General features: G+C 47.1%; 1 protein-coding gene across 6 annotated transcripts in view; it reads left to right on the plus strand.

Moving 5' to 3' along the window:
* RNF213 (ring finger protein 213) overlaps positions 1 to 21573 on the plus strand; it is a 133237-nt gene that overhangs the window by 58523 nt on the left and 53141 nt on the right. For all 6 annotated transcript variants that reach the window (XM_063617268.1, XM_063617267.1, XM_055241778.2 and 3 more), the window contains 9 exons: positions 4252 to 4432; positions 7370 to 7543; positions 7877 to 8026; positions 11826 to 12451; positions 13952 to 14117; positions 15716 to 15933; positions 17147 to 17287; positions 17394 to 17558; positions 18771 to 19926. In XM_063617268.1, the coding sequence (XP_063473338.1) occupies positions 4252 to 4432; positions 7370 to 7543; positions 7877 to 8026; positions 11826 to 12451; positions 13952 to 14117; positions 15716 to 15933; positions 17147 to 17287; positions 17394 to 17558; positions 18771 to 19926 (2977 nt within the window). The remainder of the gene's footprint in view (positions 1 to 4251; positions 4433 to 7369; positions 7544 to 7876; positions 8027 to 11825; positions 12452 to 13951; positions 14118 to 15715; positions 15934 to 17146; positions 17288 to 17393; positions 17559 to 18770; positions 19927 to 21573) is intronic.

A 21573-nucleotide genomic window follows, 5' to 3' on the forward strand; every position in this document is an offset into this window, starting at 1 on the left:
GCCTGGGTAACAGAGTAAGACCCTGTCTCTATAAAAACTAAAAAATAAAAAAAATTAGCCAGGCATGGCTGGGCACACCTGTGGTCCCAGCTACTTGGGAGGCTGAGGTGGGAGGCTCCCTTGGGACCAGAAGGTCAAGGCAGCAGTGAGCCATGATCACACCACTGCACTTCAACCTGGGGGACAGAGCAAGACCCTGTCTCGAAAAGCAATAACAACAAAAGTCCATCCATATTGTAGCATGTGTCAGTTTATGTTAAGTATTCCTTACCCAAAATGCTTAAGACCAGAAGTGTTTTGGATTTCAGATGTTTTCAAATTTTGGAATATTTGCATTTACATAATGAGATGTCTTCCAGATGGGACCCAGAGTCTAACCACAAAATTCACTTGTTTCATATACATCTTATACACATAGCCTGAAGGTAATTTTATACAATATTTTTAACAATTTTGTGCCTGAGACAAAGTTTGTGTTAAGTATTTGTATGTTGAATTTTTCACTTGTGGCATCATTATACTCAAAAAGTTTGGATTTGGAGTATTTTGGATTTTGGGATTAGGAATGCTCAACCTGTATTTCATTTCTTTCCATGGCCAAATATTATTCCCTGTTTATCCATGTGTCCATTGACGGCCATCTAGGTTGCTTCTTCGGCTATTATAAATCTGCTGATACAAACATTAGTGTACGTGTTTATGTGTGGGTGTATGTCTTCATTTCTCCTGGGTGTATACCTCGATGTGGAATTGCTGAATCATATGGTAACTCCATGTTTAATTGTTTAAGGAACTGTCGGCCGAGTCCCACAGCAGCTGGAACCATTTTCAATCCCTCCAGCAGCATAGGAGGCTTCCAGGTTCTCCACATCCTCACCAACATGTGTTATCTAACTTTTTGATTCTAGCCATCCTAGTGGGTATGAAGTGGTATCTCCTTGTGGTTTTTGTTTGTTTTTTGAGATGGAGTCTTGCTCTGTCACCCAGGCTGGAGTGCAGTGGCGTGATCTTGGCTCACTGCGACACCTCCACCTCCTGGGTTCAAGCAATTCTCCTGCCTCAGTCTCTCGAGTAGCTGGGACTACAGGCATGTGCCACCATGCCCAGCTAATTTTTGTATTTTTGGTAGAGACGGGATTTTACCATGTGGGCCAGGATGGTCTCGATCTCTTGACCTCATGATCCACCTGCCTCAGCCTCCCAAAGTGCTGAGATTACAGGCGTGAGCCACCGTGCCCGGCCTCATTGTGGTTTTTAACTGCATTTCTCTGATAACTAATGATATCAAGCATCTTTTCATATGCTTATTGGATTTATCTGTATCTTCTTTGGAGAAATGTTTATTGAGATATTTTGCCCCTCATCCCCCCCGCTTTTTTTTTTTTTTTTTTTTTTTTGAGAAGAGGTCTTGCTTTGTCACCCAGGCTGGAATACAATGGCACGATCGCAGCTCACTACAGCCTCAACCTCCTGGGCTGAAGTGGTCCTCCCACTTCAGTCTCCCAAGTAGCAGGGACTACAGGCATATGCCACCATGTTCAGCTAATTAAAAAAAAAAATTTCTGTGGGCCGTGCACGGTGGCTCACACCTGTAGACCATCCTTGCTAACACGGTGAAACCTTGTCTCTACTAAAAATACAAAAAATTAGCTGGGCATGGTGGCATTCGCCTGTAGTCCCAGCTGCTTGGGAGGCTGAGGCCAGAGAATCACTTGAACCCATGAGGTGGAGGTTGCAGTGAGCTGAGATTATGCCACTGCACTCCAGCCTGGGCGACAGAGCGAGACTCTGTCTCAAAAAAAAAATATTTTTTTTTTGGTAGAGACAGGGTCTTGAGATGTTGCCCAGGCTGGTCTTGAACTCCTGGACTCACATAAGCCTCCCTCCTTGGACTCCCAAAGTGTTGGGATTGAAGGCATGAGCCACCACACCTGGCCTCTTTTGCTCATTTTTAAATTGGGTTGTCTTTTTATTATAGAGTTGGGAGTCTTTATTCTATATACAAGTCCCTTGTCAGATATATGATTGCAAGTATTTTCTCCCATTCTATGTGGTTTTTTTTCACATTCTTGTTGGTTTCTTTTGAAGCACAGGAGTCTTTAATTTTGAAGAAGTTGAGCATATCTGTTTTTTCTTTTGTTGCTTGTACTTTTGGTGTCAAAGAATCCTTTGCCAAATCCTAGGTGACGAAGATTTACTCCTATGTTTATTTATCTCCAAATGTTGTATAGTTTTAGCTCTTACATTTAGGCCTTTGATCCATTTTGAGTTCCTTTTTGTATATGGTGTATATGGTGTGAGGTAAGGGTTCTGTTTCATTCTCTTGCATGTGGACATCCAGTTGTCCCAGCATTTGTTGAAAGGACTCTACATTCCTCATTGAGTGATGTTGGCACTCTTGTCAAAAATCTGTTGACGATACATATATGGATTTATTTCTAGATTTTCAATTCTATGTATTGATCTACTTGCCTATCCTTGTGTCAGTACCACACTGGACTACCATCGCTTTCTAGTAAGTTTTGAAATTGGGATGTGTGAGTCCTCCTACTTCGTTCTTATTTTTCAAGATTGTTTTGGCTATTTTGGGTCCCTTGCAATTTCATAAGAATTTTAGAATCAGTATGTCAGTTTCCACTGACAAGGAAGTCAGCTGGGATTCTGATAGGGCTGGTATTCAATATATAGATCAGTTTGGAGAGCATTGCCGTCTTAACAAGGTTAAGTTGGATTTCTTTCATTCAATTAGATTTTTTTTTTCCCTGTTTAGACGGAGTCTTGCTCTGTTGCCCAGGCTGGAGTGCCCAAGTAGCTGGGACTACAGGTGCCCACCACCATGCCTGGCTAATTTTTGTATTTTTAGTAGAGATGGGGTTTCACCATATTGGTCAGGCTGGTCTCAAACTCCTGACCTCAGATGATCCACCCGCCTTGGCCTCCCAGAGTCCTGGGATTACAGGCATGAGCCACCATTCCTGGCCAATTTCTTTTGACAATGTTTTGTATTTTTCATAGTTTAAATTTTGCACTTCTTTTGTTAAATTTCTAAGTACTTTTTTTTGTGGGGGGGTGGTGCTATTGTAATTGGAATTGTTTTCTGAATTCCGTTTCCAGATCGTTCCTTGCTGGTGTCTAGACACATAGTGCTCCATGTGTCTTGTAGCCTGCAACATTGCTAAGCTCATTTGGTAGCTCAAATTGTGTGTGTGTGTGTGTGTGTGTGTGCATGCATGAGAGAGAGAGAGAGAATTAAATTTTATATACATAAGATCATATCATCTGTGAATTGAGTTTCACTTCTTCCAATCTGGATGCCTTTTATTTCTTTCTCTTGCATAACTGCCCTGGCTAGAACCTCCAGTACAATGTTGAATGAAAGTGTTGAAAGTGGACATCTTTGTCTTGTTCTGATCTTAAGAGAAGGTTTCAGTCTTTTGCCACCAGGTGTGATGTCAGCGTGAGCTTTTCATAGATGCCCTTTATCAGTTTGTGGAAGTTCTTTTTGTTCCTCATTTGTTGAATGTTTTTTTTTTAATCATAGAAGAGAGTTGGATTTTGTCAAATGCTTTTCCCGTATCTACTGAAATGATCATGCGATATTTTCCTATTGTTATTAACTGATATTTGATGTTAAATCAACCTTTCATCCCTGAGATAAATTACACTTGATCGTGGTGTACAGTTCCTTTAACATGTGGCTGGATAAGGTTTTCTTTTATCCTTTTAAATGTCAGAAAGTATCTATTATAAATTAACCTTGTGGCTTTTACTAATTACTGAAATGTTTTGCAGAAACTTTGAACCTAAGAAAGAAAAATATTGTTTCTGGGAGGAGAATTAAAATGTATATGTTGTTCGTAGGCAGCTTTTTAAAAGAATTACAGTTTAGGAACATAAAATATATGCTATATTAAGGGTTTATTCATTTTTGGTATTTTTCATGATATGAAAGTCCAAAAAAAATGTAGAAACTGGCAGCCAGAAGGAAGGAGGGTTACTGGTTATGTTGGTGTGTGTTTGTGTGTGCATCTTCACATCTCTGGTGCTGGACACTTAAGGAGGCAGTATACAAGGAAATGAAAATTTTTGAAGAAATGTAAAGTGTTTTACTATTTTGCTCTTTTTGTGGCCTTGTAAAACAAGTTACAGTAGATTTCTGAAATGCTATTGAGTAAGTAATTTGCTTTTGTTATTTCAAAACAAACTAATGAAAAACTTCTAAATGTCCCTCTTTTATTAATTTTCTTGTAGTCTCAGACCAGTATCCTTCAGGGATGCTCTTGCTCTAATTTGCGGAAATTTGGCACCCTCTTATCTGCTGTGATCACTAAGTCCTGGCCTAGGAACAATGGGGAAGCCGTGGACAACTTGGATGACATTCTGAAGCATCTGCTCACGTTGGCAGATGTCAAGCACCTCTTCAGACTGTGTGGTATGTTTGCCGCAGTGCCGGGAACATGAGCTCAGGGAAGGTGGTGTCTTCTTGACTCTGGGAAAGGTGGAAGGCAGAAGATTTGACAGGATGATACTGAATTGGGATGGGCTGATGTTTGACAAAGGCTGCAGTTTGGATAGAGAGACCCTGGAAGGCTCAGAGTGTCTTGCGTTGTAAATAATAACTAATGCTAACAGCCACTATTCATTGAATGCTTGCTGTACCCTAGCGACTGTGCTGGGTCGCAAGGGAAGTGCGCTTGAGACAACCCTTCTGAAAGTCCCCTTTAAGGCCCCCAATTTTCAGATCAGGAAACAAATGGAGAAGGCAATGCAACTTACCTAAGGTCTCAAAGATTATAAGTAGTAAAAACTAAAATCCAGACCCAGGTATGTCTTATTTGGAGATCAATATAGAACGTCCAAGCCAACATTGATGACCTCAACAGAAAGTGAAGTACTGTGCTGTCTGATTTCCCACCCAGCCCCCCGCGCCCCAAGTGTTTTGTGGTCAAGGGGGAGAGAGAGAGAGATATTCCATCCTAAAAACGTTAGAGTCCAGTTGACATGTGAGACCTTAGATTCATATCTTTTAGTGAGAAGGCACTGGATGTGGAACAGCCAAAATCAATGCTGAACTTCCTACACATCAGGGAAGTTGTGGGGATCAAATAACTGAATTAATATGGGAGTGCATAAGTAAAAGCTACTCTCTTGAAAAGATCATTTTTGTGTTATTTGTATTTATTTATTTATTTATTTATTTTTGAGATGGAGTCTCGCTCTCTCACCCAGGCTAGAGTGCAGTGCTGTGATCTCAGCTCACTGCAACCTCTGCCTCCCGGGTTCAAGCGATTCTCCTGCCTCAGCCTCCCAAGTAGCTGGGATTACAGACGTGAGCCACTGCGCCTGGCAGTTTATTTAATTTTAAAACAAGGTCTTCTCTGTTGCCCAAGTTAGCATGTAGTACAGTGATGCCATCATCGCTCACTGTAAGCCCCGACCTCCCGGGCTCACGTGATCCTCCTGCCTCGGCCTCCCAAGTGGCTGGGACTCCAGGCATGCACCACCATGCCCAGCCTGTTTATAAGTTGGATAGAATTTTTTTTTTTTTTTTTTTTTGAGACGGAGTCTCGCTCTGTCGTCCAGGCTGGAGTGCAGTGGCACAATCTCAGCTCACTGCAAGCTCCGCCTCCTGGATTCATGCCATTCTCCTGCCTCAGCCTCCTGAGTAGCTGGGACTACAGGCACCCGCCACCACGCCAGGCTAATTTTTTGTATTTTTAGTAGAAACGGGGTTTCACCATGTTAGCCAAGATGGTCTGGATCTCCTGACCTCGTGATCCGCCCGCCTTGGCCCCCCAAAGTGCTGGGATTACAGGCGTGAGCCACCGCGCCTGGCCTGGATAGAATTTTTTAGAGCACTTTTATGTGTACAGAAAAATTGAGCATAAAGTACAGAGAGTTGTCATCTGTCTCCGCCACCATCACACAGGCAGTACCCTGTTAGTAACATGCAGCATTAGTGTGGTGCTTTTGTTACAGCTGATAAGCCAATATCGATACATTATTATTAACCAAAGTCCATAGTTTACAGTAGCGTTCATTCCTGGTGTTGTCCATTCTCTGAGGTTTGGATAAACCATGGCCTGTGTCCACCATTCCAGTATCGTACAGAATAGTTTCGCTGTCCTACAAAATCCCGTGCTGCACCCCTCCCATTTCCTTTAGTCTTTTCCAGAATGTCCTATGGCTGGAATCTTATAGGATGTCGCCTTTAGACTGGCTTCCTTCACTTAGTAATATGTATTTACATTTCCTTCATGTCTTTTCATGGCTTGAGAGCTAACTTCCTGTTACCACTGAATAATATTCTATTGTGTGGATGTGCTACAATTTGCTTACCCGTTCACCTAATGAAAGACATCTTGATTGCTTCCAAGTTTTTGCAATGATTAATAAAGCTACTATGTTTGTTTCTTATGGTGCAGATAAGCTTCATCTTCTCCTAATATTGTATGGCTCTAATATTACTGGGAGAGAAATCCTAAGTGATTAAACGAAACATATATAAAAATTCTTCCCTTTAAATTTGTCATAAAATCAATTCCAAGATTTTGCAAGGTAATGAAGATGTACAGAATATAAAGTTATCACATGGCTGTTTCTCTCTTTGCATATGCTATGAAAATGTCTCCCTAAGACCATCCTGATAGGCATTGCTAGGTATGTCTGCATCCCTGGTGCAGTTTCTTCTGCTGTAGGTATTCCTAGGGCGGGGGCTTTTTAAAGAAGATTCTGTGTATTCTATTTAAAAAATATATTCAGGCCAGGTGAGGTGGTTCATGTGTATAATCCTAATGTTTTGGGAGGCCAAGGCGGCAGGATCTCTTGAGCCCAGGAGTTTGAGACCAGCCTGGGCAACAAAGTGAGACCCTGTCTCTACAAAAAGTTTTGAAAGTTTGCCAGGCATGGTGGTGTGCACCTGTGTTCCTAGCTACTCGGGAGGCTGAGGCAGGAAAATCAGGTTACAGTGGGCTGTGGTTGTGGCACTGCACTCAAGCCTGGGTGACAAAGACAGAGTGAGACCCTGTCAAAAAAAAAAAAAAAAAAAAGGAAGTCAGTCCGTCCATATACTGAAGGGGACATGGGTTTTAACCTGAGAAATGTGTCTCCCAGCTGATTTTGGCCATTGCGGGAGTCATCTTCGTGGACAAGGAAGTTGTTCAGGGGATGAATCTGGGCAAGACCTAACCCTCGTGGGGGAAAGCGGAAGGGAGTGGAGTGATTGGCGCATCTGGAGACACTGGCCAGCCATTGCCTGTGTTTGAGGAAGTGGGGGCAGGACAAGAGGTTATTTGGAATTCCCATGGTAACGGCAAAGAGGCAGGAGGTGGGGAGCCCACTGTTTTGACTGTGTTCTTCATCTGTTCAGGAACCGATGAGGAAATACTAGCAAATATTACAGAGGATGGCAAGAAGTTGATGGCTGCTGCTGACTCTGTGTTCATGAAAGTTGTTGGTGACCTCCTAAATGGAACGATTTTAGTTGGACAACTGGAGCTGATTATAAAGCACAGGAATCAGTTTCTTGACATCTGGCAACTGAGTAAGCGTCGAATCGAGATACGCACTTCAGGCTCCTGAGGCATTAAGTAGCTTGAAGACACGTTTGTGTGCATTTTTGTAAAGGAGATGATCATCTTAGCCTTGATAATGAGTATCTCTTCTTGCTCATAAGTTGATAGGGGTGGTTTATAATTCTCAAGAACATCACGGGAAAGTGATAGAATAATGGCCATCTCGAAAAAGTGGCTATGTGCAAAACCTTCCTAGTCCTTCTCCTGGTGGCGGGGGAGGTGGGGCGCATTCAAAGCACTGCCATGGAAAATGGCATTTGTTTGCCGTATTGGGTTACTTTATTGTTGTTCTTATTTTCCAGAGGATAAACATCTTTCACCCCAGGATGAAAAATGTGCTGTGGAAGAAGCACTGGATTGGAGAATGGAGGAACTGTTATTTCTAAAGAAAGAGAAAAGATGTGTTGATAGTCTCCTGAAGATGTGTGGGAATGTGAAACATCTGATACAAGGTGGTATTCCTGAGAAGTGAACAACGTTGAGGGCTCTCAAAGGGTTAGAGGAGAACACAGTAAGAATGGATCACAGTAGCAGATCTTTATTTTGGAGAGAAGGCTTTAAATTTTTTTTTCTTAATTTGCATTTGCTGGGGGGATCGCTTTCACCTCTTTTAGATTCTTCTTTTTGGTATTTATGTCCACATTTCCAAATAACATGCTTAAATGTCTCCTTGATTTTTCCGGTGTCAGCATGAGCTGCTGACGCCCGCTGCGGAAGATGAGGGCTTAGAGCCACACATTTCTGGTCTATGCCCTGCACACATCACCTTTCCACCTCCTATTGCTCCCTGTTTTCTCACAGTGGAGTTGCATCATTGTTTAGGGTTAAATCAACAGGACCCACACGGATCACAAGTGAACCACGAAAGAAACCGTCATCATTTTACAATTTTTGCACAAACTCTCTGTTTTCCACAGAATTACATTTCCTGTCAAATGCTGTTTTCACTGCGTTAATGATATGCTGTTTTCATTGTATTAATTTCTAATTCCATCCTAATCTCTGCCGAGTGTCTGAATTTCCTTGAAGATCATTGGTTTGACCTTTGAGAAGGAACCTGCCGACCCTGGGCTGCAGACGTAGGGTGGAGTCTCCCTCCACCTCCTAGGGGGCCTTTGCCTCCCGCGCCCCCCTCCGCTGCTACTCGCTCCTGCTTCCTCTGTGGGCAGAGCACACCCTCACTGGCTTCCTGAGAAAAGGGGGTGTAAGAGGTTAAACCCTCGAATCCTTGTGTGTCTAAAGATGTCTGTCCTCTTACTAGGTCAGTCGCTCGGCTAGGTCTAGAATTACAGACCGGAAGTATTTTCCTTCTGAGGTTTCAATGTGCTGCGCTGTCATTGCCTCCACAGTGTGGCTATGTATGTAGAAGTCCGATGCAGTGCCAATTACACATCCTTCATGTGTGTGACCTGTTTTCTCTTTCTTGAAGCTCTTGAGCTCTTTCTTTTACTCATATTCTGAAATAATAATGTGTCTTGGCCTGGATCTATGTTCCATTGAGGCTGGGCATGTTGGCCCCCACCTGTAATCCCAGCACTTCAGGAGGCTAAGGCAGGAGGATTGCTTGAGCCTAGGAGTTTGAGACCAGCCTGGACAACATAGCAAGACCCCATCTCTAAAAAAAATACGAAAAATTAGCAAGACACAGTGGTGCATGCCTGTATTCCCAACTACTTGGGAGGCTGAGGCAGGAGGATCACTTGAGCCTGGGCGGTCGAGGCTGCAGTGAGCCGAAATCACACAACACTCCAGCTTGGGTGACAGAGTAGGACCCTGTCTCAAAAAATAAAATATTTTCAGTCCCCTCTATTGGGTATTAATCGGTAGGTCTTTCAACTCTAGACATCAAAACCCTTGAGTTCTGGGAAATTCTCTTGAATGATTTAATTTTTTCTTCTCTTGCTGGAATTCCTGTTAATTGGATACGGGACCTCCTGGATGATCATCTAACTGTCATCATTTTTCTCTCCGGTTTTCTATCTCTGTTTTTTGCTCTGCTCTTGAGAGATTTATTCAGAACCAAACTTTCTGCTTAGATTTTCATGTCAGCTTTCGTATATATATTTAATGTAAAGGAATTCTTTTTCTCGGAATGATCCTTTTTAAATTCTATCCTGTTCTTGTTGACGTTGCAGCATCTTCCCTTCTGGGTTATTCACCATTTTGTTTTGGAGGTTTTGCTTTTCCTGGCATCATGTGCTGCTTCCTCCAGGTTCCTTTCACTTGTTGATTTGTTTTGATTTTCCTCCTATGTCTGGACATTCTTGTTTGTATGTTTATTAAGAGAAAGCCCTCACAAGTGGGTTGGCCCTCTGCGGGGTGCTGCTATGGGGTGCCGTGGCTCGGCCTGGAAGTTGGCCTGTGTCCTGAAGTCTTCTGTCTCCTGCCTGGAGGGTGTGGGCCTGGCTGCCGGGTTTCTGGGAGCCAAGAGGGAGAAGCGGGCTGGCGGGCCTTGGCATCCTGTGCGTGGTCCTCCCATGGCCCGTGTTCTCAGTGTGGTTCTCCACCACCTCCCTCTGTCTCCTGTGCTTCACGCCCCATCCTCCTTCCCCCTGAGATTGGATAATTCATGTCTTCTGTTAGCTTCCTGAGAAAGGTGATGTGTCTAGAAATGCCCTTTTTTCTGCCATGTATCTGTGGCCTCCAATCCACACGCCCCTCTGTGTTATCCTTTCTAGAAAATAAACCATCTGTTGGCTGCTGGGTTGAAGGAGGAGGTCTACCTGCTGTGTCAGGGCATTGGGGTGACAGTCGGTGTGCTGGATGGACCACATCTTTTTTTTGAGACAGAATCTTGCCCTGTTGTCCAGGCTGGAGTGCAGTGGCTCAGTCTCGGCTCACTGCAACCTCTGCTTCCCAGGTTCAAGTGAATCTTGTGTCTCAGCCTCCCTAGTAGCCGAGATTACAGGTGTCCACCACCACGTCCAGCTAATTTTTTGTATTTTTAGTGGAGATGGGATTTCATCATGTTGGCCAGGCTGGTCTTGAACTCCTGACCTCAAGTGATCCATCCGCCTCAGCCTCCCAAAGTGCTGGGATTACGGGCATGAGCCACTGTGCCCAGCCTGGGCCGTGTCTTAAACAGACTTTGAACCCAGTCTTCCTTATTTCATCACCACCTCCCAGTCTGCAGTGACCTGCACCATGTGTGTCTGGTTTTTGGGAATCCTGTGACATAAAAGTGCTCAGCTCTCAGTGTTGCCCACTGGGGCCCCAGGACTCCCTGTTACCAGGCCTCATATGTCATTTGCCACTGGTGCAGCTCGTTTGCAACTTCTAAAATTTTGTTCCTGTTATCCTGTTCACCATTCCTCCTCCTGTCCTTGTCAGTTTATGACTTTTTTTTTTTTTGATGGAGTCCCACTCTGTCACCCAGGCTGACATGCAGTGGCACAGTCTCAGCTCACTGCAACCTCCACATCCCAGGTTCAAGTGATTCTCCTGCCTCAGCCTCCTGAGTAGCTGGGATTACAGGTACGCTCCACCACGCCTGGCTAATTTTTGTATTTTTAGTAGAGACAGGGTTTTGTCATGTTGGCCAGGCTGGTCATGAACTCCTGACCTCAGGTGATCCGCCCATCTCAGCGTCCCAACATGCTGGGATTACAGGCATGAGCCACTGCACCCAACTAGTTTATGACTTTTTATTTTTATTTTTTTGAGATGGAGTCTTGCTCTGTCCCCCAGGCTGGAGTACAGTGGCGTGATCTCGGCTCACTGCAAGCTCCGCCTTCCGGGCTCATGCCATTCTCCTGCCTCAGCCTCCCGAGTAGCTGGGACTACAGGTGCCCGCTACCACGCCCGGCTAATTTTTTGTATTTTTAGTAGAGACAGGTTTCCCCGTGTTAGCCAGGATGGTCTCGATCTCCTGACCTCGTGATCCGCCCACCTCGGCCTCCCAAAGTGCTGGGATTACAGGCTTGAGCCACTGCCCCCGGCCAGTTAATGACTTTTTAAATGCAGTTTATATTCTGTCATCGGAGCGGGGTTTGGCAAAGAGTAAACAGATGCGTGTTTTCCCACTGCCATCTTTACCCAGAAGTTTATGATGCTTTCTTTATCATGAATATTGGTTAACAAGGCTAAGCGGGGAGGGAAAGACCTGTGAACTCTTCCTGAGAAAGAAATCCTAGCAGTTGTGTGCTCTTGAGTTCGCTCAGAGAAGTGAGGAGAGTAAGTCTTAGGAAAGTGAAATAAAATGGAATCATGATTAGAGCTTTGACTTTTGACATTTTCTTTTGGTTTCTAAAGTGGACTTTGGAGTGCTTGCAATAAGGCACTCACAAGACCTCAGCAGTAAAAGATTAAATGAAGCCGTGACAGTGAGACTGTCCACCTCCTCGAACTCGCAGAGGACAACGCATTACCAGCTGAGCTCCCAGGTCCGAGAAATGGCTGGGAAGATAGACTTGCTCAGAGACAGCCACATCTTCCAGATCTTCTGGCAGAAAGCCGCAGAGCCGCTAAGTGAGCCTAAGGAGGACCAGGAAGCCGCAGAGTTGCTGAGTGAGCCCGAAGAAGAATCAGAAAGGCATACCCTTGAGCTTGAAGAGGTGTATGACTATTTGTATCAGCCTTCTTACAGAATGTTCATTAAACTGTACCAGGATCTAAAGTCAGGACAGGTCACCCTTGCAGAGATTGATGTCATCTTCAAGGACTTTGTGAATAAATACACGGACCTGGATTCAGAACTTAAGATCATGTGCACTGTGGACCACCAGGGCCAAAGCGATTGGATCAAGGAGCGAGTCGAACAGATCAAGGAATACCATCACCTGCACCAGGCTGTCCACGCAGCCAAGGTCATCTTGCAGGTCAAAGAGAGCCTGGGACTGACCGGTGACTTCAGTGTTCTCAACACTTTACTAAATTTTGTAAGTTATTTGCTGGAGACTGTGGGGGTTTGGAGGGGCGTCCTGCCTCACACTCTTCAGAAGCCATGGGCTTTGTGGCTTTGAAAAGCGGGACGGATGACTTAGAGCTTCCGTCAGGGACCCCTGTGTGTGTGGTACTTGAGGCCTGAATATCCCGAGGGCTTTGTTTTTACCTTTATTATAAATAGTACCACTGCTCCTTAGCCAGAGGGAGTTTTCTTGGGTCTGCATGGAGATCAAGAACTCAGGAAAGGGCAACAATCCTCTTTTCCTAACGGGCATTTGTAAAGGGTCATAGGCTCTCTTCAGGTTACAGAAGCCAAAAAGCAAAACACTTTGTCAGCTGTCCAACTGCATCTCCCAGTTCCACCCAAAAGCGGTAAATCAGTTGTTTCTGTTAGAGTTAAGAGGTGAGTCTTTTGCTTTTTTTTTTTTTTTTTTTTTTGAGACGGAGTCTCGCTCTGTCGTCCAGGCTGGAGTGCAGTGGCGCGATCTTGGCTTACTGCAAGCTCCGCCTCCTGGGTTCACGCCATTCTCCTGTCTCAGCCTCTCCGAGTAGCTGGGACCACAGGTGCCCGCCACCATGCTCAGCGAATTTTTTTGGTATTTTTTTTAGTAGAGACAGGGTTTCACTGTATTAGCCAGGATGGTCTCGATCTCCTGACCTCGTGATCCACCCACCTTGGCCTCCCAAAGTGCTGGGATTACAGGTGTGAGCCACCGCGCCCGGCTGAGTCTTTTGCTGCTTATGTTTTTAGGTAGACCGAGATAATGATTAGAATTTAGCATAAAAGCTGGAATCACAGCTGGGCACAGTGGCTGATGCCTGTAATCCCAGCACTTTGGGAGGCTGAGGTGGGCAGATCACCTGAGGTCAGGAGTTCAAGACCAGCCTGACCAACATGGTGAAACCCTGTCTCTACTAAAAATACAAAAATTAGCCGGGTGTGGTGTCAGGTGCCTGTAATCTCAGCTACTGGAGAGGCTGAGGCAGGGAGATCGCTTGAACCAGGGAGGCGGAGGTTGCAGTGAACCGAGATCGTGCCACTGCACTCCAGCCTGGGCGACAGAGCAAGGCTCCGTCTCAAAAAAAAAAAAAAAAAACAAAAAAAACCCTGGAATCACATCCATTTACACTTGAACTTCAATGCACGTCCTCAAGGAAGCAACTGCTCTGGGCCTTTATTGATAAAGCAGAAAAAGCAACAGTAGTTACCTGGCAGGGTTATGTGAGAATTGATTTTAAAATCCACTTTATTAAAATGCTTAGCAGAATATCAGGTTCCTAGGAATCACAGTTCCTCTTGATCAGGGAGAAACAGCTGTGGGGGTTCGATCATCCAATTCAGGGGTAAGAGCTCGGTGTGCCTGTTGTCACAGCAGTGGCAAATCTAGGCATAGAGGGAGGGTGGGGCTGCTGGGATGGTCAGTGCTTGCAGCTCACAGATTCTTGGGTTCTGGTTAATAAGTTCCAGTCCACAGTAGAGCTTTTTCTTGCAGACTGATGACTTCGATGACTTCGGCCATGGAACACTGGACCAGATCAACCAGGAGCTCATCCGGGCCAAAAATATGCTCCAGGACATCAGTGAGGCCCGGTGCAAGGGGCTGAAGGCTCTGTCCCTGAGAAAGGAGTTCATCTGCTGGGTCCGGGAGGCTCTTGGAGGTAAAATTAGCCTTTGGGGTTGCGTGGAAGTCTGGAGAAAGTTTTCAGATGGCGCATCATGTGGCGTTCCTAAACTCTTTGGCAATACCTCCCCTTGGCCAAGGGCTACGTAAAGGGCAGAAAGATGTTGCCTGCATGCTTTAGGGAGATGGGCACTGCTCATACAGTTCACAGTATTTCCCACGTGCTGGTGTAAAAGCCACTCACCTTGCCACACCATGCCACACCCCGCCCCTTCGGAAGCTGTAAATGGCTCAGGTTCCTTTTCCGTAAAATCTTGCCCCCTTCAGCTTTTTCTTCCGGTAGATTTTTATTGGAGGACAAGGAGAGCTCCTGCCCACAGAGAGGTTTTTTTCTGTTTGTTTGTTTTTTTGAGACAGAGTCTTGCTCTGTCGCCCAGGCTGGAGTGCAGTGGCGTGATCTTGGCTCACTGTAACTTCCGCTTCCGGCTTCACGCCATTCTCCTGCCTCAGCCTCCTGTGTAGCTGGGACCACAGGCGCCCACCACCACGCCCAGCTACTTTTTTGTATTTTTAGTAGAGATGGGGTTTCACCGTGTTGGCCAGGCTGGTCTTGAACTCCTGACCTCAGGTCATCCACCCATCTTGGCCTCCCAAAGTGCAGGCGTGAGCAAGTACAGGCGTGAGCCACCGCGCCCGGCCCCTCAGAGAGATGTTTCTCACAGCTTATCCATTGATGCTGTACGTTTCTTGGCAGCCTCTTCAGTTCTGTCGCTTAGATGTCATTGGCGGAGGAGAGAGGAAGAGGCAGAGGAGGCAGGAGGGGCATAGGCGGCAGTGCAGGTGTGCTGGGGGGTCTGGGGCCACCACCTGCGGGATCGCAGGCTCTGGCTCTCTTGGGAGAGCTGCTGGTTTCAATGGTGGACTCTTTGGTCCACGCTGATGCACATCCTTCAATGAGTAATTTATCTGAGGGGAATGATCTGAGTGTTTCGTAGTTAATTGTGAACATGTTATTTACAGCTGAGCCTTAGTTTCTTTTTGTTTAAATGGTAATGTTGTGTGGATTGAAGGAAACAGCGTACACAAAAACGCAGTACAGTGCCTGGGACATTGAAATTGCTCAGGAATGGCGAGATATCGTTTAGTGGTATGAACAGACACTACAGGCCGGGCGTGGTGGCTCACCCCTGTAATCCCAACACTTTGGGAGGCCAAGGCAGGTGGATCACCTGAGGTCAGGAGTTGGAGATCAGCCTGACCAACATGGCGAAACCCTGTCTCTACTAAAAATACAAAAAATTAGCCAGGTGTGGTGGTGGGCGCCCGTAATTCCAGCTACACTGGAGGCTGAGGCAGGAGAATCACTTGAACCTGGAAGGCAGAGGTTGCAGTGAGCCGAGATCGTGTCACTGCACTCCAGCCTGGGTGACAGAGTGAGGCTCTGTCTCAAAAAAAAAAAAAACAAAAAAAAACTACAAAAGATTAGGTGTTCCGGACTCTTACTGAAAGCAGAAAGTGGACAGAACCTTAAAAATTCATGAAATATCATTTCAGCTTCAGTAAGGATTACTGCCCAAGACCGAGTCTTATGCTATGATGACAGTCCCACGCTGACCCCCCTCTTCTCTTCCCCAGGCATCAATGAGCTGAAAGTGTTTGTGGACCTGGCTTCTATCTTAGCGGGGGAGAATGACATTGATGTGGACCGGGTGGCCTGCTTCCATGACGCTGTACAGGGCTACGCATCCCTGCTGTTTAAGCTGGACCCCAGGATGGGCTTCAGCGTGTTCATGAAGCATCTGAAAAAGCTGTGGAAGGCTCTGGACAATGACCAGCACCTGCCCAGAAAACTGGTGAGTCTTATTCTGGCTGTAATGCAGATTACGTTGAATCGAGCGTTGCTTAGCAACATTAGGGGAGTGACTGTGCAAATGGTGGTACACCTGTGTGGTAGGTTTGTACACAGCCGTTTTCAATGATATTTTAAAAGCTTTTCTTCATAAATGGAAATTCACCATCTTGTTACTTAGAAAGCGGGATACCAAATTACGTGACACATACTATTCTCTAAGGTGCAAAACACATGTGGAAAAAAGACAGAAAGGAAGTATGCTGAAACGTTGCCAGGAGTTTTCTCTGAATGGTCGTAATTGTCATTTTATTCTGTTACTTTTTGTTATTTTCTATAATTGATAGAATTTTTTATCAGAAAAAAGTAAACATTTAAAATTAGCCAGGCATGGTGGTGTGCACCTGTAATCCCAGCTACACTGGAGGCTGAGACAGGAGAATTGCTTGAACCCGGGAGGCAGAGATAGCAGTGAGCTGAGATCACACCACTGCACTCCAGCCTGAGTGACAAAGTGAGACTCTGTCTCAAAAAAAAGAAAAAAGTAAACATTTAAGTTTAAGTAAACTACCTGTAGCAGGGTCTGAATTGACGTAGGCAGCTTAACTAGATACCTGGGCCAGCCTCCGGACGGCTGCTCTGCACGTGGGTGGAGGAAGAAGTGACATATGGAAGGGCAGGTAAAGCTATCTTCATTTTTCTGTTAGAAAGTCAGCAGAGTTTCCAAACAAAACCCTCTGTTGTGATTTTTCCTGAACTCCTCTTATTGTACTTGGGGACCACAGAAGGACACTGAGGACTTGGGACTCCACAGCCATTGCTTCCAGCAGAGAATGCACCCTCCAGCAGAGGGTTCTCTGCACTGGGGACCTGGCAGAATGATGGCGTCTGGTGGAGAGGCAGGCGGGCGGCTGCTTATTCCCCTCCACTCCTCCACAGATATAAGCCAAGTGCCCCCATGTGCCAGCTGGGGCACCAGGCACTGGAGGAAATGTGGGTGAACAGCGAGTACAAAGCAGCACTGAGTGACAGATCACGTTGTCAGGGTGAAACCTGGTCCATTCGGGGCGCTGGGTGGGTGACTGTGTCCTGAGCCCTGGGGAAGCATGGGGAGAAGGCTCTGCAGCGAGGCAGAGGCAGGAGACCAACCGCAGGAGAGAGAGGGGCTAGATGCTCACTCCAACTGTGGCCCGTGTTCTCTCCTTTTGTCCCCATAGTGTGACTCTGCCAGGAACTTGGAGTGGCTGAAGACTGTGAAGGAGAGTCATGGGTCTGTGGAACTCTCAACCCTGACCCTGGCCATGGCCATCAACCAACGAGGCATCTATATGATCCAGGCACCCAAAGGTGGCCAAAAGGTGAGCGGTCCCCAGCCCTCAGCACAGCTGCAGCCCGTCTGCAGGCTGCTGCCAGTCCAGGGCTTCTGCCCCCAGGAAAGTGACTTCTAACCTGTGCTCTTCACAGATTTCCCCAGACACGGTTCTGCACTTGATCCTTCCTGAGAGCCCTGGCAGCCACAAGGAGCCACGAGAGTACTCTCTAGAGGAGCTGAAGGAGCTTTTGAACAAGTTGATGCTGATGTCTGGCAAGAAGGATCATAACAACACGGAAGTGGACAGGTTTTCAGAGGTGAGGGCACATCTTTGCAGTGGCGCTAAGCTGGTGGTGTCATCTCGTCCGTGAGGGCTGTGTACTCCCAAGAAGACGGAAAGGATTTGACTTGGGATTTGCCTGATAAGAAGGGCTCTGCTCTTAGGCCCAGGGAGAGTAGAGTTGGCACATTTGTAGGGTGCATGGAACTCTAGTCTGCAGCCCCAGAGAGGTCTTAAGGCAGGCAGGCCCCTGGGTTAGCAGTCCCTCCTTACGATCCACAGGATGAACGCTGCAAGCTGGCAGCCTGGCCACCGCACCGAGAAGGAGGTTGGTCACCCAGCAGATAGCCCTTAGAAAGACATTTGAATTGTCTCTCTCACTCCATAAATCAGCAAGCATCCAAATAACTAAGATTTAGATGGACAAAACAGAAATAATCATACTGAGAGTGGTGTACCAGTTTAAGTAATAGTCTCTCAATTTTATTATAGGTTCTTTCTTTAAAGTTGATCTCTACTTTACAAATGCTATCCTTTATCTCTGCTGGGTGCAGTGGCTCACACTTGTAAAGCCAGCACTCTGGGAGGCCAAGGTGGAAGGATCATTTTAGCCCGGGAGTTCATGACCAGCCTGGGCAACATAGCGAGACCCTGTCTCAAAAAGTATAAAACTTTTTTTTTTCCCAATTAAAAAAAAAAAGATAATTAAAAAAAATTAAAACAGTCCAGGCACCATGGCTCACACTTTGGGAGGCCAAGGCGGGCCTTTCACTTGAGGTCAGAAGTTTGAGACCAGCCTGGCTGATATGGTGAAACCACCCCATCTCTACTAAAATTACAAAAATTAGCCGGGCATGGTGGCATGTGCCTGTAATCCCAGCTGCTCGGGAGACTGAGGCAGGAGAATTGCTTGAACCCAGGAGGCAGAGGTTGCAGTGAGCCGAGATCACACCACTGCACTCCAGCCTGGGCAACAATGCAAGACTCCATCTCAAAAAAAAATAAAAAAATTAAAAAAAAAATTAAAACAAATGATACCATTTATCTCTACAATGACTCTTTTCCTGATAAAAGTGCCATCTTCTCGGGTGGGTTGTGTAGATGAGGAGGGAGGCCTTGTGGGCACAGATCATGCAGTGGGCCCGTGGACGGGGCCGTCTTTTGGCAGTAGGCCTGTGTGCTGTTGCAGAGTAGCGTGTTACCCTCTCGCATGGCTTTGTGAGCCAACCTCATGGTTCTGCTTCTCCAGGTCTTCTGCAGCGTGCAGAGGCTCAGCCAGGCCTTCATCGACCTGCACTCTGCTGGGAATATGCTGTTCAGGACCTGGATCGCCATGGCCTACTGCTCCCCCAAGCAGGGTGTGTCCCTCCGAATGGACTTTGGCTTGGACCTGGTGACGGAGCTTGCAGAAGGTGGAGATGTCACTGAGCTGCTGGCAGCCCTCTGCAGGCAGATGGAGCAGTTCCTTGACAGCTGGAAGATATTCGTGACCCAGAAACGAATGGAGCACTTTTACCTGAACTTCTACACGGCAGAGCAGCTGGTTTACCTGAGCACTGAGATCAGGAAGCAGCCCCCGAGTGAGGCCGCCCTAACGATGCTGTCCTTCATCAAAAGCAACTGCACCCTGAGGGATGTCTTAAGGGCCTCTGTGGGGTGCGAGAGTGAGGCTGCCAGGTACCGCGTGAGGACGGTCATGGAAGAGCTCCCGCTGATGCTATTCTCAGAGTTCAGCCTGGTGGACAAGCTGAGGGTCATCATGGAGCAGTCCATGGGGTGCCTTCCTGCCTTCCTGCCCGACTGCCTCGACCTAGAGACCCTTGGCCGCTGTCTGGCTCAGCTGGCAGGGATGGGTGGGTCTCCCGTGGAGCGTTGTCTCCCGAGAGGTCTGCAAGTCGGCCAGCCCAACCTCATCGTCTGTGGCCACTCCGAGGTGTTGCCAGCCGCCCTGGCTGTCTACATGCAAACCCCAAGCCAGCCCCTGCCCACCTACGATGAGGTGCTGCTCTGCACCCCGGCAACCATCTTCGAGGAGGTGGAGCTGTTGCTGCGCCGCTGCCTGACCCTGGGCTCCCCAGGGCACAAGGTCTACAGCCTGCTGTTCGCAGATCAGCTGAGCTATGAGGTAGCGCGCCAGGCCGAGGAGCTCTTCCAGAAACTGTGCACGCAGCAGCACCGAGAAGACTACCAGCTCGTGATGGTCTGCGATGGGGACTGGGAGCACTGCTACCTCCCCTCTGCCTTCAGCCAGCACAAGGTCTTCATCACCCCCCAGGCACCCCTCGAGGCCATGCAAGCCTACCTGGCAGGTCACTACCGGGTCCCGAAGCAGACCCTGTCGGCGGCGGCCGTGTTCAAGGACCGGCTGTGTGTTGGGATCGTGGCCTCGGAGCGAGCAGGTGTTGGTAAGGAGAGCGGCAGGGTGGGCAGGCCTTGTCTCCCAGGGACTGCCTGGGGCCCTTCCCCCTCCAGCAGATGAAGCCTGTCTGCAGGTGGAGAAACCGAGGCTCTGGGAGGGTGTGATTCATCTGTGGGTGTTGATCAGGGTCTGTGCCAGAACCAGGCACCCTGGTCACCTGGTCTCTCAGAGTGGGTATTCCCTGGGAGCCCCATTCCCTTCCTCCTCTCAGCAAACATCTCTGCAGTGTACTTTGTTTTTTCTTTTCTTTTTTTTTTTTGAGACAGAGTCTTGCTCTGTCGCCCAGGCTGGAGTACAGTGGCGTGATCTCGGCTCACTGCAACCTCCGTTTTCTGGGTTCAAGTGATTATCCTGCGTCAGCCTCCTGAGTAGCTGGGACTACAGGCACGTGCCAGTACACCCAGCTAATTTTTTTATTTTTAGTAGAGATGGGCCTTCACCGTGTTAGCCAGGATGGTCTTGATCTCCTGACCTCATGATCCGCCCTCCTCGGCCTCCCAAAGTGCTGGGATTACAGGTGTGAGCCACCATGCCCGACCTAATTTTTGTATTTTTAGCAGAGACAGGGTTTCACCATGTTGGCCAGTCTGGTCTCAAACTCCTGACCTCAGGTGATCCGCCCACCTCAGCCTCCCAAAGTGCTGGGATTACAGGTGTGAGCCACCATGCCCGACCTGAAGTTTACTTCTCCCCTTAAATGCCACTGGCCTCTTTGGGGTTGATGTTGGTCGTGTGAGCAAGGGGAGGTAGAATTGAAGAGAAAGCTGTGCCTCTTGACCCACCCTTCGTTTCCCTTAAAAAGAAATATAGTAGCTTCTGTTCTGTTGACTTTATCCTATCAACAGTACCTCGTCCTGTTGGGATAAACATTACTCTTCCCCTCCCTGCTGAAGCCTCTCCTTTTGCTGTGACTTTCATTAGCTTGTCACTCAACACATAATGACATTTCAGTCAACAGCAGACTGCGTATATGACCACGGTCCCATAAGATTAGAAAACCGTACTTTAAAAATTAGCCAGGCATGGTGGTGCATGCCTGTGATCCCAGCTGCTAGGAAGGCTGACGCGGGAGGATCACTTCAGCCCAAGAGGTCAAGGCTGTGGTGAGCTGCAGATGTGCCACTGCACTCCAGCCTAGGTAATGGGGCAAGGCCTTGGTCTTTTACAAAAAGAGAAAGAAAGAAAGAACAAAAGATTATAATACCGTATTTTTTACTGGACCTTTTCTACATTTTTATTTTTATTTTTATTTTTGAGATGGAGTCTCACTCTGTCTCCCAGGCTGGAGTGCAGTGGCACGATCTCGGCTCACTGCAGCCTCTGCCTGCTGGGTTCAAGTGGTTCTCCTGTCTCAGCCTCCCGAGTAGCTGGGATTACAGGCACATGCCACCACACCTGACTAGTTTTTAGTAGAGATGGGGTTTCACCATGTTGGTCAGGCTGGTCTCAAACTCCTGACCTTGAGTGATCACCCGCCTTGGCCTCCCAAAGTGCTGGGATTACAGGCCTGAGCCACCATGCCTGGCCTGAATATGTTTAGATATTTAGATATTTGCCCTGTGTCACAGCTCCCCACTGTATGTAGGATGCCCCCATGCTGTCACGGCTTGTAGCCCAGGGGCAATGGGCTATT

Source organism: Symphalangus syndactylus, chromosome 14 (genome assembly GCF_028878055.3).
Source record: "Symphalangus syndactylus isolate Jambi chromosome 14, NHGRI_mSymSyn1-v2.1_pri, whole genome shotgun sequence".
NCBI lineage: Eukaryota > Metazoa > Chordata > Mammalia > Primates > Hylobatidae > Symphalangus > Symphalangus syndactylus.